This window comes from Carassius auratus, chromosome 14 (genome assembly GCF_003368295.1).
Source record: "Carassius auratus strain Wakin chromosome 14, ASM336829v1, whole genome shotgun sequence".
Lineage (NCBI taxonomy): Eukaryota > Metazoa > Chordata > Actinopteri > Cypriniformes > Cyprinidae > Carassius > Carassius auratus.
Window position 1 is genome coordinate 6,704,951 of NC_039256.1, and position 13,687 is coordinate 6,718,637.

The 13,687-nt window shown below is 36.2% G+C and overlaps 1 protein-coding gene across 1 annotated transcript; it reads right to left on the reverse strand.

Moving 5' to 3' along the window:
- Positions 1–7,592: 7,592 nt before the first annotated feature.
- Positions 7,593–10,976, reverse strand: LOC113113481 (zinc-binding protein A33-like). The gene is made up of 7 exons (XM_026279676.1): positions 10,859–10,976; positions 10,371–10,784; positions 10,032–10,127; positions 9,695–9,925; positions 9,549–9,571; positions 9,359–9,480; positions 7,593–9,086 (listed from the first exon to the last, which is right to left on the reverse strand). Exons 2-7 carry the CDS (start codon positions 10,764–10,766, stop codon positions 8,542–8,544), a joined length of 1,413 nt encoding a protein of 470 aa, XP_026135461.1. The 5' UTR covers positions 10,767–10,784; positions 10,859–10,976; the 3' UTR covers positions 7,593–8,541.
- Positions 10,977–13,687: the final 2,711 nt, after the last annotated feature.

Below are 13,687 nucleotides of genomic sequence, written 5' to 3' on the forward strand. Positions count from 1 at the left end.
TTATACACTAAACGTGACAGCCCTTCAGTTTGGGATTATAACATTCTTCATGAATTTTATTTTTGTTGAAAGGTCCCGTTTTTCACGCTTTTTTGAAGCTTTAATTGTGTTTACAGTGTGCAATATAACGTGTTCATGTTTCGAGTGTAAAAAAACTGTATTTTTCACACAATTCTTCATTTATCTGTATACAGCTGTTTTCACTGTCATAAAAACCAGGGGGGCAGGATTTCATATTTTATTGAAGCACCCCTGGGCGCCACCATTGGCTAGCGCACCCCCACCTGCTGTTAGCATTCCATTGACTCCCATTCATTTTGGCATCACTTTGACAGCGAATAACTTTACATCTGAGGCGTTTAAAGACTACATTTGTCCATTCATTATTTCTAAAGAAACACGAAACCGTATAAAAGGCTCCATTACCTTGTATCCCACGTTATGGTCCGGTAGAAGCACTTGTTGTAAAAATAGGCAATTGTGTCATAACCTACGACTCTCTGTCGCACAGTAGAGAAATTACCGTATGGACAGGAGGAGAAGCTCACAGGCAATCTTTTACTGTCTATGAGGCTATCGGGGGGGATGTGGAGGCATAAAGTCAAGGGAGATAATTAAAGAATACTTACCAAAATTTGCTCCTGTTCACACTCACCTTCTCTGCAAGATTCGGTGGGTGATTCAGATTTCTTTGGCACAGTAATTAGAAGATTTACAGGTTGCTCGTGTGACATCTACATCATCAAGCTCAGTTTGAGTCTGCGCAGTACGCCCGACCCCCAGGAAGTGCGTGCTTCTAATTGACTTCACTTGTCTCCGTTGAATCTAATGGGCTCGCTGTGTCCATTTCTTTTACTGTCTATGATAAAAACGGGCTGATGACTTCCTTGTTCTATAAAGTCCCTCCTTCAGAAATACGGAACGAGCTCTGATTGTGCCAGCGGTTCCTGTGTTGTGATTCGACAGCAGCTGAGTGCACGTGTCCCTCCTGGAAACGTGATTGGGCTAGTTTTAGACTAGTTTTGAGAAGCAAGTGGGTAGGAGCATGTGCTGGAGATGTACTTATAATCACAGGGGCGTTTTTACTGACGAGATGCACATGAAAATCGCATTAGATTTTTTTGCACAGCCCTAACATCTAGTTAACAAAGTTAAACAGCGTTGCTCTTTGTGTAATAAGTTACAGAAACTGTTGAACGCACCAACTTAAACAATAAAATACAATTACCGGTTGTGGTCCATAAACAACGCCTTCTCCAGACAAAGAGGGAACTGCTCCATCTTTCAAGAATAATCTTTGTGCGAATCCAGCATTAAACTGATTGAGATTAAGGAAGCTGTCCTCAGCAAAATGTGCTGCACATAGTTTTACATGTGCACTATAATTTTCGGGAACCGAGTTAAACATAAATTGTAACCATTAATATCCAAGTACAGCGTCCCTGGAAAGCCCAAACAAAGATGACTGGACTCCGAGATGAAAATAACAGCGTTTCGACGACATGGCGACAAACACAAACGCAGCTCTTCCTCTTCTCTGTCGGAGCGCAACAAGACCACGCCCCCCTTTTTGCATATTCATGTGGGCGGAGGTTAGTCAAAAAACTGTTTTAGTGACGTCATTACTGCAGGAACTAGAGGGCTGTAGTCCAAATGGGCCGTTTTTTGTAGGCAAATTCTGTTAAATTAAATATCTCGCTTGGCATTGAACTTTTAGAATTTTACAGATATTATTTATACTCTAACAACAACATTACACACTAACTAATGTTTAAAACATGGGATCACATAGAACGGGACCTTTAAAAATGGATGCACATTATTTTGTTTTGAAGGTGTCAAGAGATATGAAGTGGTCCTCACTATTTGAAAGACCCATAATTCAGCTAAAAATGGTGTTGTCTTGAGACATGCTCATTATAATCCAAATGAATTTGTCAAATTTGCTAATTCCTTCAGTCATACACGTGTCACAGGACAAAGCGATTGTTGAAAATCATTTGAACTGTCAATACGTCATAAATAGATCGCAGCAGTTTTATGTCGGAGATTGTGTAGACAGCATCACTGATTATAATGAGTTTTTATAGTTGTAGTGTATTGTGTCCGGTGTAGACTCGCTCTGCATCTCAAAGTTCACACTATCCAATCTAAATAGAATGTGAGATTAGAATAAGTGTGTCCCAAAGCAGACAGTAGTGTGTTGAAAAGAGTATGCCAAAAATCCCCATATGATGTACTATTTCAGGTCGATTTTTGATGTGTGGTTCTGTGCACACTCTAATGGCTAAAACTGACCACAGTCCATTGCGCTTTGGCGAAGGATTCGGTCCAGAAATCAAAACACGAATAATACGTGTTTAAAAAAAAAAAATTTGATCGACGGTTAGCAAAGAGGTTTACAAAAAGTGGTTTGAGTTACTATCAACATTTAACCTGGTATAAAATTTGTATTTATTGTTATCAGTGTTATATTTCATCTGCAACAGCAATGTGTACTTTTTTAAAACATCCACTTGGTCAACTTTTAAATGCATCATTATGCCGAGTTCTCCGCGTTAAACACCCGCGATTGATAGATCAACTAGCTACTTGTTTTCCCTCAGGTACGGTGGGAAGTTAAATTAAATTAAATGTGGATGATGTTAACTGTGACAAGATGATTGACAGGTCAGTTTATAGTTTACAGGTGCGACAGAGCACTGCTTTAAAGACACGATTGTGTGAAGTTTGTCCCAAAGTTTACCTAATCTTCTACTATGGAAGCATATGGGTAGCAATATTAAATTTGGAATGTAACATATGCAAAATGACAATGCAATATGTAAAATGGCAATGCATTTCTGTATTTACATTTACATTTTCCAATACATTTGTGCAACGTTTGGTGAAAAATGAAAATTAAATTACATAATTTTAATTTGCCATTTCACACATTAGTTGTAAATGTAAAAATTAGCATAGTAATAATAATAACAAATTTCCATTATCCCCCCTAACGAACCAAGACAATGGACGTGCCGACTTCCGGTTGCTTCGCGTCGATCCGGCCACACACAGAACATAAAACATAGAAACCGAAACAAACACAACTCAGGTATGTTTGCATGTTGTTATGCGCAGCAGGGATTCTGAAGGGGATGGAAATGGAGTGGCTATGTTTGCGTGTATGATGACCAGCGTGCTAATGGCGTGCGTGTGCACCCACAATGCCCCAGCAGGGAACGGAGGATGATGTAAGAGGGTGTGTGTGTGTGTATGTGTGTGTGTGTGTGCTGCGCTAACCAACAGGGACAGGTCACCCTGTCACAATGTAAAATGAATACTAATTTTAACGCTTTATAAGTTGCAAAATTAAAATGAAAATGTATTATAGAAATGATTAGATATGTAAAAAAAATTCAAGCAAAAACTGTGGCAAAATGATCATTCAAATGCTATTTTTCTTAATTGTAATTATCCAAAGAGACAGAACTATTTGTATTGTATTTATCAGTGGGACAATATTCATACAATACTACAACCTAGAAATAATTTGCAGGTCTCAGCAGCATGAATTATGTGCCCAGCTACATCTGATTCAAATATTATGCTAATTAACAGTGAGCGGTGGTTTCAGACATTAAAGTCACACTCGTACTGACTCTTATTCTGCCTGAAGGAATGAAAAGACCGAGCTGAAGGTGGAGCGATTCGACTAATCAGATCAAAGCAGCTTTTCAGCTCCGCCCACAAGTGCGAATTAAATATTGAAGCCATAAACCGAAATGATCAAAACGTACACGGCCCAACTGTCTTGTCCATGTACTATCACTTGAATCCTCTTCTTGAGATTTGAGTCTCCTGACCTTCTGCAAGCCCCGCCTTGTTCACGTAGTGATTGACGTGGTGCGAGGGGGCGGAGACGTGATCGGCTCGGAATGCATTTTCAATGTGCACATTGAATTTTGCTACATTCATTGCGGGACATTGAAAGAAAATGCCATCGTAAGTGTCTTGACTGTGAGTGTTAATGCAATTAAGAAAAATAGCATTTGAATAATAATTTTGCCACAGTTATGTTATACATATCTAATCATTTCTTTAATACATTTTCATTTTAATTTTGCAACTTACAAAGCGTTCAAATTAGTATTCATTTTACATATAAAACTAGTGTGTGAAATGGCAAATGAAAATTATGTAATTTCATTTTCATTTTGCACCATACATGGCACAAATGTATTGAAAAATGTAAATGTAAATACAGAAATGCATTGCCATTTTACATATTGCATTGTCATTTTGCATATTACATTCCGAATTGAATAATGCTACCCATATGCTTCCATATTCTACTACACACTCAGAAGTGTGTACTTTCTCTTCACCAAAAGAATACATACTTTAAGAGCGTAGGCAGACTGAGACACAGGGACGGTGTCCTCTAGAGGGCGTTGTGGGCGAAAGGAAGAACTAACATAGAAGAAGAGGACTGTGTGCAGAGGCGGGAAATACAGTACAATAAATATGAGTGAAATACATTTACTTTTATTCTCTTATTTTAGACTGGAAATATACCCAACGTGGTTCAAGAGTTTCATGTACTGAGATGTTTTTCCTGTCAAACATTTCAAGTACAGCAGGTAACTGTTTCTCATGTCTCTTTTAGTTCAGAATTAAACTTTTTTTCTGATTTCTCTCTTGTAACGTTAGCTGCTAAATCACAGACGATTGACATAAATCACAACCCTTAGTAAGTTAGTTCACTTAACACTACTTAAAACTGTCTAAATATTAGGTTTGGATTGACGGTTAATCTATTTTAATTCATCTACATTTTGTTGAACCGAGATCTTTTGGCTTGAACTTTTTCAGTTGATGCTTGAACAGAATTTCAGTAAATGTTGTTTGTGTCACATCCCATCTAATTTTCCCAATAAGTTTTTTTTACTTTTGAAAAATGTACATCTGATCTAATATCCAAATTAACGTTGAATTGAATGAAAAGCTTGTGAATCGGAGTCAAACCGAATCATTTTCTCCTCCAGAAGCAGTCACTGATGAAGGTGGACCTGAATCAAGCTAAACTTCTTCCAGTGATGCCAACTTACCAATTCTGTTGCCAAATTAAGCAACTTTTTAGACTACCTTGGCAACTTTTTCTTCCAGAAACTCCTCTCCAAATCCATATATTTATGCTTTGATTTGAAAGAAAACAGTGCATCCTTGTGGCACTGCTAAAACAGAATAGCATAGGCAGTTTGAGTGATGTGGAGAGACACAGAGGAGACAAAGGAATTGTTTGTCTTCATTTTGTTTTCTTCGGGTACGAAAAGTAACCCTGTCCCTTCGTAATGTTAAGGTTGAACCACTGATGGTAGATGGACTATTCTGACGATGCTTTTCATACTTTTCTGGTACTTGACAGTGTATTTTACTTGCCAGTCAATGGGACAGTCACAAGCCTCCTGGTTTTCATCCAAAATATCTTAAATTGTGTTCCGAAGACAAACCAAGCTTTTACGGGTGATTAATGACAATTTTCATCTTGGAGTGAAGTATCCCTTTAATTAAAGGCTTTTTTTTAATAATGAGGGGGATGTTTTAAGCTATGAAACATATAGGATGTTTAAATGGTATAAAGACTTCTTAATGCCAAATGATCAAGGCAAATTTTTATTTCTCATGTCATGACCCCTTTAATCAGACTTGGCATAAAATGCTCAGGCCTGACGTGTGTGTGTAGATGGTCGTGCAGAAGGTTTTGGTGATTGTGGCTGTGCTGTCTGTTCCTGTGCTGCTCCTGGGGAAGCCACTGCAAGAATACATCACACACAAGAGGAAGAGAGCTCCACTTTCTGTGAGCAACGCTTCAGTGTTTGGGAATGGACCTGCATACAGTTCTTCTGTCTGTGTTTGTGTTTGTGTTTGTGTTTGTGTTACTGTGCTCTCTTCTTCTGTCAGACGTCCTTTGCTAGCAGAAAACGGCTCTATAAATAATCACCAGAGAGAGGTGGATGAAAGAAGAGGAGGAGGAGGAGAGGAGGAGGTAAGAGGGAAATGAGGAAAAGTAGACCAGTGTAAAGAACTACTTGAGAAATGTCTCAATGGCTCAAAAGCACTACGATCTGAATTTCTCAATAGATGCACTCATCTTTTGGTCACATGGCACATCGTCACATCATTCCTCATTATTTGCAGGGTTTTCGACCCTGTGTTTTTAACACTAGCGAGAAGGCAGTTCAGAAAGTTCTTTTTTTTTTTTTTTTTTTCAGTAAAACAAAAAACACTGTGTGTTGAGTGATGAGATTTATTATTATTATTTTTATAAATTTATTAAAATGAATCATCTGAACAAATGGATTAACTAAAGTGAATCAGACTTCTCCATTTCGTTTTTTATACTTACATTTTTCATTCTTGTTCTGAATAACATTAAAGGATTTGTTGTGGATTGAGGGGAAACTGAAATACATGTTTATAGTGTTTATTAATCATCTTTTGGTCAAACTTAAGTTTAGGGAACAATTCTCACTATTAACTAATTATTAGTTATGACTCCTATGACACATTAATGAATTCCTAATTTGCTGCCTATCAATAGTTTACTTATGGGGTCGGATTAAGTGATCTAAAAAATGGTCATGCAAAATAAAGCATTAATGTGCTTCATAAGTACTAATAAACAGACAATATGCATGTAATTTGCATGCTAAGCAGCTAGTTAATAATAGTGGAATTGGTCCCTAAACTAAAGTGTTGCCATTCATTGTAAATACTGGTTTCTTAAATTAAATTTTTTTATGTAACAGTCGAATTGTGTGTGTTTCTTCTCAACAATGCAATTTTGACCTGGTGCAAAGTATTGTATTTTAACAAGTTACAATGAATGTGAACTTGATGTTTTGAAGCCTCACATTTAAAAAGGGCAGTCATGTGTGTGTGTGTATATATATATATATATATATATATATATATATATATATATATATATATATATATATATACAGTACAGACCAAAAGTTGGGGAAAAGTTTTTGAAATAAGTTTCTTCTGCTCATCAAGCCTGAACATTATTATTATTATTTTTTATTGAAGTCTTGAGTCCACATTAAATAAAGTTGTTTTAGTGAATGATCCATAATCAGGTGTATCTGTGAGCAGTTATGGTTTCATCTAATTATGGTTTAATGCTTCAAGTACAGAACGTTTGTACAATTATGAAATAATTTGTCAATTAATCACAAAAATTGCAAGAATATGTACACTTTAACACACTGTTTTCTACCAACATAAAATTTAAATCAGTTTTAAATGAATTTGCTCATTTCAGGTTGTTGATTAATAGCTTGAAACGTTTTGATTTACAATATTTTTCAAAGGGAATGATCTTCTGTCCATGTGTTCTTTTATTGTTGCTTTTCTACTCTCACAGTGTTTTAATTATGGAGCTGATGTAAAGCCTCACAGTTGTTCTTGCTGATCAGTAAAGATCAAAGCCTTTCAATACTGAAAAAAGACATGTTTGCCTGTGTTTGATTTATTATTCGCTGAGGATTTAAAAAAAATATCATATTTTAAGAGTGAGCAACTGAGCACATTATTTAGATTTTTTATTGCATAAGAAGAACAGTAACATAACATATACAGTCTATGTATAAAGAGAGCGAGAGAGAGAATCACATTGTGTTCAACTATTATCAATTACATTCATAACAGCATCAAGGGAACCAACAGAAAGGAGGAAATATGGGATTCTTAAATTCTTTAAATTGTTCTGATTTTTTTATTTCTTAGATCTTTTAAGGCCTTAATGTAATCTTTAAGTTCAGTTTTAAATAATGTAACATTAGTTTTGTGTATATGGTATGACATAATTATTAAACAAACACCATTAATTAAATCTTGTTTAATCTATATCTTTACCAGAGAGTTGTTTTGGTATCCAAAGCTCACCGATGCACAATTTCTGAGCACAATTGAGTGATATTGATGAATATAGGCTCAGCTGACAACTGTAGATAACTCAAATAGCTCAACTGTCATCGAATGAAACTATACTGGTGATTGAAGATCCCATTTGTTTGGGGTCTTGGACCTTGTATATTCATATTTAAACTTCTGATCTAGTCATGTCAGATGTGTGACAAATTAAAAACATTTAATTTATGACTAGCTAGAATATGAAATTACTGTGAAAGTAATGCAATCATTAATATACTGTAATTTTACACATTGTAGTAGTTTGTAACACACACAGAGTGCCTTCACATGAAGTTCTGGAGATCTAGTGCAGAGTTTAACTCCTGTAATCAAACAGTTATAATAATCTCCTCTAGACGTTCAGGTTTACTGAACATTACAGACAGATTTATTGTTGACAGGTTTAATATTCTTGTTAGTTTGTTTTTTTACCTTAATATATAATTTAATATTTAAATATGTGTTTAATATCCATTATTTTCCCTAAAACAGAATATCAAATATTGAATCATAAAATGCAAAACGATTAAAACAATTAATTATTGTACCTTAATTGATCTAAAAGCAGAAAGAGATTTAACTGTGATTTTCTGTTGTTACGATCAGTTTAACAGGTAAGATCCTCAGAGGAGAAGTTTTGCAGTAATTACATAGGAAAGGAAAGACGGTCTCTGTGAAGGTTGTTGTGAACGAGCAGAGACAGATGTTAGTTTGAGGATCAGAGAAGGACACCTTTCCTCTGTCACAGTCCAGCTGAACTCTCACACGCTGAGGCTTCTCTTTAACTGTGAAGTAAGTCGAGGGTTGATCTGGGGATTGGGAGCAGTATTTACTGTTCATGTACCACACAAGCCAGACATTAGAGTTAAAGAAAACCAGTCCCTTCCTTTGGTTTGATGCTGTGGTTATTCCAACACTCCAGTATGTATTGTCTCCAACCTCCACATCCCAGCAGTGTGTCCCTGAGTTAAAGCCCTCAGATCCCAGAACACATGGATACCTCTCAATCCTCTCTGGATTATCAGGAAGATTTTGACTTAAATCACTGAACGATACACTGGTCAAATCAGAAGAGAGAGTGAGACGAGGATGTGCTGTGTTTGGATCTAGAGTCAACGGAGCTGCAAAGAGAATTAAATCAGATTAGATGATGAAATATCATGGTATTAGAAATACAAACCTATTTCCATAAACACCTCGAGGAACAGACTGTGTTTTGTAGTCATTATGAGTTTGCAGTATGATCCTATGATCTTATGAAATACAGTTCAAATTCACCACATTTCATAGTACTTACAGTGATTATTAGATGTATTTCTATTTCTGTTAATCAGTCTGTCTTTGTTTCTATCTGCAGTATTTAATCGTGTACTGGTGTCTGATAGAGACTCACTGTGTTGGAGAGTTTCCTGCATCTTCCTCCAGACTCTGAAGCGCAGGTTACTCAAGTAATGTGGCACATGAATCAAAGCTCCAGAACTCATCTGAGGATCCGGCTGTGATGAGATCCGGACTCTGGAAGAACATTCAGGATCAGAACTGCACTGGACTTGAGTTCAGATCCACTGAGAGAAGAAACTTACCTTTCCATCGTGATGCTGAAGTTCTGGAAAACACAGCGTTTGAAAGACATTTTAATATCTCATCAAACACTTATCACAGGTTTCCTTCCATACAGAATTTGATCATTGGTTGAGTAAATGATTGTTGTTTTGTGTTCAGTTGTCACCTTCAGAAAGCAGGCATCGCTGTCCTTCATCATCTCCTCTGTGTCTTTGATTGTGTGTGAAAGAGCAGAGATGTGTCTGTTCATCTCCTCCAGCTTCTCCTTCATCATCTGCTGCTTCTGCTCCTCTTCCTCCCTCAGTGCAGTGATTGTAGCTTCTTCTTCATCTCTGAGAAACTGATGAAGCTTCTCAAACTCCTCTTTAATCTGACGCTCGGTTTGCTCAGCTTGAGACTGAAATCACATCACATTCACTTCAGTCAGCTCTACATTAACACTCACTCCACTAATGTCCATCACAAACTCTGTGAATGTTTGAGTCTTTACTCGATATCCTCACCTTGATGTGTTGAATGGTTTTATCACACTTTGCTTTCATTTTTTCTGCATGTTTGAGCTTGTTTTGTAAAGATGTCAGCGCTGTGTTCACTTCCTCCTACAAGTTAAGAAGCAAATCTGTGAAACATGAGTAGCTAAGAGCTTTAGTATGTTTGGAAGTTGTCATAGTTATTGTCAATTGTATGACGCATGATTATTCTCATGAAGTAGTCCCATTTGTGTCCTAATTCACATGACATGTATTTTTTATTATTTAACTTGTAAAGGATCAATATATGCAAATATTACTAGCAAAGCACTCTGCTTGGTATATGAAATGAAAGTCATTTTCTGCTCATACCTTGTGAGATGAGATCACTTCACCGATGGGTCTGATTGTGTGACTGACATGTTTCTCTGAGTCTCTGCACACTACACACACCGGCTGTTTGTCCTCCAGACAGAAGAGTTTGAGTTTCTCACTGTGTAAACTGCAGATCTCCTCAGATCCTGATGAACGCCTCTCGTTCCTCTCCTTTATCAGTGAATCACACAAGTTTTTTAACACTAGATTACGTGGAGGCAGGTCTTTTGAGGATCTTCTTCTGCAGACGGGACACTCCTGAGTTTTCTTGGTTCTCCAGAACTGTTGAAGACACTCTTTACAGAAACTGTGACTACAGGAGAGAACAACAGGATCCTTGAAGATTTCACAGCACACGGGACAAGAAAGCTCTTCCACAGATTTGGGATCCATTTTCTGTTCTTGTCAAAGCTGCAACGATCTACAATTTACTTTCACTTTCTCACTTTCTGAAAAGTAAATTATAATTACAATCAAAATCAAACCTTTTATGGTCAACACACTTCTCTAAAATCTTCATTTACAGTGTCCTCCACTGATCTCCAAAACACTGACTCTTTAGCTTTCGGTGTGAAATGGCAGAAATCATAAGAGACTAGTCACTTCCTGGTAAAGGTTGAAGGTAAAGAAGGGTGGAGTTTCTGAACAGAGACTGAAAGTACAGTTGAACTTTATTTGTGCTTTCATCCACCGGACTCAACAAACTGAAAATCAAACTACCTGCTGAAAAAACATCCAAACAATAGAAACCTTAACAGAATTTGTAATAGTTTTAGTTTTACTGGTTATAATGCCAGTTGAATTGGTTTTTACTGATACTGTACTGGTGTCTGTTGGTCTCTACTGGCAATTAGTCTCCTTCGGTTGGTGTCTTGATAAAACCACTAAATCCTAATTGAATATGTCCCAAAACACTACAGAAAACCATTTTTAATCGTTTTAATTGTTAAAAGTTGTTTGTTTGTACTGTTTGTAATGCTAATTGTTGTGGAAACCATTAGAATTTCTGTTATGATTTCTATTGTTTTTTTGTTTTTTTCATGTAAACGTTTTTTTTTTATATATATACCCTGCCTGTAACAGCACAATAAATTATATATAATAATAATACTAATATATATATATGTATATATATATATATATATGTATATATATATATATATATATATATATATATATATATATATATATATATATATATATAAAATACTAAAATATAATATATATATTAATAGGGTATTGTCAGTGTATTTTAAGACCCTTTTTGTTAATGTAATCATAATTGAACATATCATAATAAAAAAGAATTGACAATTTTATTACTTGATGCAGTTCTTCTTTATGGGTTTTATGGCAGAATGCATCCATCTATTTTATTTGACTTTTAATTTTGAGTGGCGTGGCTTGCAATGGCAATAATCTGCTTCTATATAATTTTTTTTATATAAAAGATATTCATTATATATAATTTTCACACCATTAATACTTAACTGAAGAGTACAGACGATATATAGAATAGAAGTTGAATAAGGCCATTAGACATAACTTCAAATACTACTATAAACACTTTAGCGGATATTATAATAATGAAAACAGTAATTAAAGAGATATCCATTTTTCTTGAACAACTGTCTCACCAAGATAACTATCATTACTAAACCAGTTTCTGTAAAACAAGGACTTATTTTTAAACGTTAAATATTTCTTGAGTTAGCTATATGAAGAAATGTTAGGCTTTAAATTGAGCATCCTTTAAAAAAACTGTTTGTGGAAAGAAGTTTATCAGAACATTATTTACATCAAAATTAAACCTAAAAAAATAAACAAAGAAAGAAAAAATTTAACCCCACAAAGTATTAAAAGGGATGATTTTCAAAATTTTGCCTTTAGACAGCAGGTAATTCTTTATCCATTTTTTTCTTAAAGGGTACATAACATACACAGTTTCACCGTATCATGTTAATCTTGAGTACCTATAGAGTAGTACTGCATTCTTCATATCTCCAAAAAGTTTTATCATATTTATAAAAGAAAAATACAGCTTTCCGATTCTCTCCAGAAAAAGCTGAGCTCCTGGAGGCGTGCCGCCACTGAAATGACCAGAACACACAAACACACTTGATACACTCCGTTGCTGCCCCGGAAAAACAAACTGCATCTACTGTTCCTGTAACGCTGGGTTCTTTGGGAAGCTGAACACGGTAAACTTTCCCTCACATCCAAAAACAAACTTATTTGGAGACATTCTCAAACAAATCCTGATGAAGCGTTGATGTGCGCGGTCTCTTTCTCCTCTGGTCGACGTGAGCGCACTTTTTCGAGAGAAATGCTCATATAAGGAGTACCACCATCGTCTACATCATTAGATCCACGATCGAAAAAAAAAAAAACAGCCGAAACTTGTACTTATACACTAAACGTGACAGCCCTTCAGTTTGGGATTATAACATTCTTCATGAATTTTATTTTTGTTGAAAGGTCCCGTTTTTCACGCTTTTTTGAAGCTTTAATTGTGTTTACAGTGTGCAATATAACGTGTTCATGTTTCGAGTGTAAAAAAACTGTATTTTTCACACAATTCTTCATTTATCTGTATACAGCTGTTTTCACTGTCATAAAAACCAGGGGGGCAGGATTTCATATTTTATTGAAGCACCCCTGGGCGCCACCATTGGCTAGCGCACCCCCACCTGCTGTTAGCATTCCATTGACTCCCATTCATTTTGGCATCACTTTGACAGCGAATAACTTTACATCTGAGGCGTTTAAAGACTACATTTGTCCATTCATTATTTCTAAAGAAACACGAAACCGTATAAAAGGCTCCATTACCTTGTATCCCACGTTATGGTCCGGTAGAAGCACTTGTTGTAAAAATAGGCAATTGTGTCATAACCTACGACTCTCTGTCGCACAGTAGAGAAATTACCGTATGGACAGGAGGAGAAGCTCACAGGCAATCTTTTACTGTCTATGAGGCTATCGGGGGGGATGTGGAGGCATAAAGTCAAGGGAGATAATTAAAGAATACTTACCAAAATTTGCTCCTGTTCACACTCACCTTCTCTGCAAGATTCGGTGGGTGATTCAGATTTCTTTGGCACAGTAATTAGAAGATTTACAGGTTGCTCGTGTGACATCTACATCATCAAGCTCAGTTTGAGTCTGCGCAGTACGCCCGACCCCCAGGAAGTGCGTGCTTCTAATTGACTTCACTTGTCTCCGTTGAATCTAATGGGCTCGCTGTGTCCATTTCTTTTACTGTCTATGATAAAAACGGGCTGATGACTTCCTTGTTCTATAAAGTCCCTCCT

Coding starts and splice junctions, on each gene's coding strand:
- LOC113113481 (XM_026279676.1), bottom strand. CDS start 10,766: ATGGATCCCAAATCTGTGGAAGAGCTTTCTTGTCCCGTGTGCTGTGAA. Junction 9,926..10,031: donor AAACCATTCAACACATCAAG/GTGAGGATATCG, acceptor ATGTGATTTCAG/TCTCAAGCTGAGCAAACCGA. Junction 9,481..9,548: donor TTCAGCATCACGATGGAAAG/GTAAGTTTCTTC, acceptor ATGTTCTTCCAG/AGTCCGGATCTCATCACAGC.